The sequence below is a fragment of the Oncorhynchus masou genome, chromosome 3 (assembly GCF_036934945.1).
Source record: "Oncorhynchus masou masou isolate Uvic2021 chromosome 3, UVic_Omas_1.1, whole genome shotgun sequence".
Taxonomy (NCBI): Eukaryota; Metazoa; Chordata; class Actinopteri; order Salmoniformes; family Salmonidae; genus Oncorhynchus; species Oncorhynchus masou.
Window position 1 is genome coordinate 11,084,116 of NC_088214.1, and position 5,000 is coordinate 11,089,115.

The 5,000-nt window shown below is 50.1% G+C and overlaps 1 protein-coding gene across 2 annotated transcripts in view; it reads left to right on the forward strand.

The window, feature by feature from the left end:
• kcnab1b (potassium voltage-gated channel subfamily A regulatory beta subunit 1b) overlaps window positions 1–5,000 on the forward strand; it is an 85,184-nt gene that overhangs the window by 34,338 nt on the left and 45,846 nt on the right. For both annotated transcript variants that reach the window (XM_064930802.1, XM_064930808.1), the window contains one exon: window positions 283–320. In XM_064930802.1, the coding sequence (XP_064786874.1) occupies window positions 283–320 (38 nt within the window). The remainder of the gene's footprint in view (window positions 1–282; window positions 321–5,000) is intronic.

A 5,000-nucleotide genomic window follows, 5' to 3' on the forward strand; every position in this document is an offset into this window, starting at 1 on the left:
TCGGCATAAAACCCCAAAACTAAACAGTACAACATGATGAGTACTGAACCTGGTGGTCAGCCACACCTCCTACTGTGCCCTCTCACCTCTGACCTTTCACATGTTTAGTTAGATGTAGGAATTGTGAGCGTAACTCATGGAATGTTTTATTTAAAAAAGTGAGCAACCATTTACGAGGTGTTAACTTTTCTTTCGCTATTGATATATAGGGGTTTAGACGGACATTTAGAGTGTTCCACAGCATAAGATATGAACGCTGACATATGTTCCTCTTTCTCCCAGGTACTTGGGTAACGTTTGGAGGTCAGATTTCAGATGAGGTAAGTTAAGATTCAAACTATAACTAATAACTATGATTGATAGGGGAACTGAACCCACAACCTCAGAGCTGCCAGCACCACACTCCAATGGAGCTATCTGGACCCCTGGTTGGTGTGGTTGATCCAGGCTAAGTGGTCCTACCAGCTGATCCAGGCTAAGTGATCCTACCAGTTGATCCAGGCTAAGTGGTACTACCAGCTGGTCCAGGCTAAGTGCTCCTACCAGCTCAGGTCTCCTTCCCTGTTAGCTCCTGTCTTGTCACTCCCTCTCCCTGCTGCCTCTCAGAGACATGGGCCAAAACCCTCTAGGTTTTCTGGCTCACACATAGATAGGGAACCCACAACCTCATTCATAGACAGGGAACCCACAACCTCATTCATAGACAGGGAATTCACAACCTCATTCATAGACAGGGAACCCACAACCTCATTCATAGACAGGGAATCCACAACCTCATTCGTAGACAGGGAACCCACAACCTCATTCATAGACAGGGAATCCACAACCTCATTCATAGACAGGGAACCCACAACCTCATTCATAGACAGGGAATCCACAACCTCATTCATAGACAGGAGCATGAAGAGAGGACACACACAGTTGAACACACACACACACACATGCATGTGCATGCCATGCGCAGGCACACACACACACACACAATGATGCAGTGAGGGCATTGAACTCTGACACCTCTCACCTGGAGATGCTGAAACGGGTAGTCTTGTTAAAGTGACCTGCTGGTACAACAACTGGAATGATGGTTGACACAGTGTTAGGGGATAACAAGTAACAAGTATTATGGTGTTGTTATTGTCTGGCTGTTTGTGTATTTTGTCATTATTTTATATATATAGTCAAATTATTATTATATACATTATATTTATTTTACTTTACAGTATACTAAGAGGGGGATCCCATAGACTAGACAACAAACATTCAGGAACAAATACCATCCCTCTAAACTTTCAGCTCATACAAGGAGAAGACTGATCAGAGATGCAGCCAAGAGGCTCATGATCACTCTGGATGAACTGCCGAGATCTACAGCTGAGGTGGGAGACTCTGTCCATAGGACAACAATCAGTTGTATATTGCACAAATCTGGCCTTCATGGAAGAGTGGCAAGAAGAAAGCCATTTCTTAAAGATATCCATAAAAAGTGTTGTTTAAAGTTTGCCACAAGCCACCTGGGAGACACACCAAACATGTGGAAGAAGGTGCTCTGGTCAGATGAAACCAAAATTGAACTTTTTGGCAACAATGCAAAACATTATGTTTGGCGTAAAAGCAACACAGCTCATCACCCTGAACACACTGTACCCACTGTCAAACATGGTGGTGGCAGCATCATGGTTTGGGCCTGCTTTTCTTCAGCAGGGACAGGGAAGATGGTTAAAATTGATAGGAAGATGGATGGAGCCAAATACAGGACCATTCTGGAAGAAAACCTGATGGAGTCTGCAAAAGACCTGAGACTGGGACGGAGATTTGTCTTCCAACAAGACAATGATCCTGTCACGCCTTGGTCTTAGTATTTTGTGTTTTCGTTAATTAGTTGGTCAGGCCAGGGTGTGACATGGGTTTATGTTGTTGTATTTCGTAGTGGGGTTTTTTAGTTATTGGGATTGCGGCTGAGTAGGGGTGTTGCATAGGTTTGGCTGCCTGAGGCGGTTCTCAATCAGAGTCAGGTGATTCTCGTTGTCTCTAATTGGGAACCGTATTTAGGTAGCCTGGGTTTCACTTTGTATTTCGTGGGTGATTGTTCCTCTCTGTGTTAGTGTTCACCAGACAGGCTGTATAGGTTTTTCACGTTCCGTTTGTTGTTTTTGTATTTATAAGTTATTTCATGTATCGTCATTTGTTTCATTAAAGACATGAGTAACCAACACGCTGCATTTCGGTCCGACTTTCTTGCGACAAACGAAGAACGCCATTACAGAATCACCCACCACACACGGACCGAGCAGCGTGTTAACAGGCAGGAGCCACAGGAGAGGCAACAGAAGCAGCTTCAGTGGGAGAGGCTATACCACTTGGAGAATTGGACATGGGAGGAAGAACTGGACGGAAAAGGACCCTGGGCTCAGCCTGGTGAATATCGCCGCCCCAAGGAGGAACTAGAAGCGGCTAAAGCGGAGAGGCGCTGGTATGAGGAGGCAGCACGGCAACGTGGATGGAAGCCCGGGAATCAGCCCCAAAAATTTCTTGGGGGGGGCTATCAGGGAGTATGGCTACGCCAGGTAGGGGACCTGCGCAAACTCCCTGTGCTTACCGGGGGGCTACAGAGACCGGGCAGGCACCGTGTTATGCAGTGGTGCGCACGGTGTCCCGAGTGTGGGTGCATAGCCCGGTGCGGTATATTTCAGCTCCGCGTATCGGCCGGGCTAGATTGAGCGTCGAGCCAAATGCCATGAAGCCGGCCCTACGCATCTGGTCCCCAGTGCGTCTCCTTGGGCCGGCTTACATGGCACCAGCCTTGCGCTCGGTGTCTCCGGTTCGCCTACATAGCCCAGTGCGGGCTATTCCACCTCGCAGCACTGGCAGGGCGACCGAGAGTATTCAACCGGGTAAGGTTGGGCAGGCTCGGTGCTCAAGAGCTCCAGTGCGCCTGCACGGTTCAGTCTATCCAGTACCACCTCCACACCCCAGCCCTCCGGTAGCAGCTCCCCGCACCAGGCTTCCTGTGCGTGTCCTCGGCCCAATACCACCAGTGCCAGCACCACGCATCAGGCCTACAGTGCGCCTCGCCTATCCTGCTCTGTCGGAGCCTTTCTTCTCTCCTCCGCTGTCGGAGTCTCCCGCCTGTTCAGCGCTATCAGAGCCTTTCTCCTCTCCAGCGCTGCCGGAGCCTCCCGCCTGTTCGGAGCAGCCAGAGCTGCCAGTCTGCATGGAGCAGCCAGAGCTGCCAGTATGCATGGAGCAGCTAGAGCTGCTAGTCTGCATGGAGCAGCTAGAGCTGCCAGTCTGCATGGAGCTGCCAGTCTGCAAGGAGCTGTCAGTCTGCAAGGAGCTGCCAGTCTGCAAGGAGCTGCCAGTCTGCATGGAGCAGCCAGAGCTGCCAGTCTGCATGGAGCAGCTAGAGCTGCCAGTCTGCATGGAGCTGCCAGTCTGCAAGGAGCTGCCAGTTTGCAAGGAGCTGCCAGTCTGCATGGAGTTGCCAGTCTGCATGGAGTTGCCAGTCTGCATGGAGTTGCCAGTCTGCACAGATCTGCCAGTCTGCCAGACTCTTCCAGATATGCCAGTCAGCCAGACTCTTCCAGATCTGCCAGTCAGCCAGACTCTTCCAGATCTGCCAGTCAGCCAGACTCTTCCAGATCTGCCAGTCATCCAGAATCTTACAGATCTGCCAGTCAGCCAGACTCTTCCAGATCTGCCAGTCATCCAGACTCCTCCAGATCTGCCAGTCAGCCAGACTCTTCCAGATCTGCCAGTCAGCCAGACTCTTACAGATCTGCCAGTCAGCCAGACTCTTCCAGATCTGCCAGTCAACCAGACTCTTCCAGATCTGCCAGTCAACCAGACTCTTCCAGATCTGCCAGTCAACCAGACTCTTCCAGATCTGCTAGTCAACCAGACTCTTCCAGATCCACTAGTCAACCAGACTCTTCCAGATCTGCCGGATACAACTGCCTGGCTGGGCTTCATCTCAGTACTGGGTTTCCTCTCAGTACTGGGCTTTCTCTCAGTACTGGGCTGCCACTCAGTCCCGAGCTGCTCCTCAGTCCCGAGCTGCCCCTCAGTCCCGAGCTGCCCCTCAGTCCCGAGCTTCCCCTCAGTCCCGAGCTGCCTCAGTCCCGAGCTGCCCCTCAGTCACGAGCTGCTCCTCAGTTCAGTGGGGTTCTGGGTGAGGACTATTAGGCCATGGTCGGCGGCGAGGGTGGATCATCCCAGGATGCGAAGGGGAGGAACTATGACATTTATGGAGTGGGGTCCACGTCCCGAGCCGGAACCGCCACCATTGACAGACGCCCACCCGGACCCTCCCTATGGTTTTGAGGTGCGTCCGGGAGTTCGCACCTTAGGGGGGTTCTGTCACGCCTTGGTCTTAGTATTTTGTGTTTTCGTTAATTAGTTGGTCAGGCCAGGGTGTGACATGGGTTTATGTTGTTGTATTTCATAGTGGGGTTTTTTTAGTTATTGGGATTGCGGCTGAGTAGGGGTGTTGCATAGGTTTGGCTGCCTGAGGCGGTTCTCAATCAGAGTCAGGTGATTCTCGTTGTATCTGATTGGGAACCGTATTTAGGTAGCCTGGGTTTCACTTTGTATTTCGTGGGTGATTGTTCCTGTCTCTGTGTTAGTGTTCACCAGACAGGCTGTATAGGTTTTTCACGTTCCGTTTGTTGTTTTTGTATTTATAAGTTATTTCATGTATTGTCATTTGTTTCATTAAAGACATGAGTAACCAACGCGCTCCATTTCGGTCCGACTTTCTTGCGACAAACGAAGAACGCCGTTACAGATCCACAACATAAAGCAAAATCTACAATGGAATGGTTCAAAAATAAACATATCCAGGTGTTAGAATGGCCAAGTCAAAGTCCAGACCTGAATTTAATCGAGAATCTGTGGAAAGAACTGAAAACTGCTGTTCACAAATGCTCTCCATCCAATCTCACTGAGCTCGAGCTGTTTTGCAAGGAGGAATGGGAAAAAATGTCAGTCTCTCGATGTGCAAA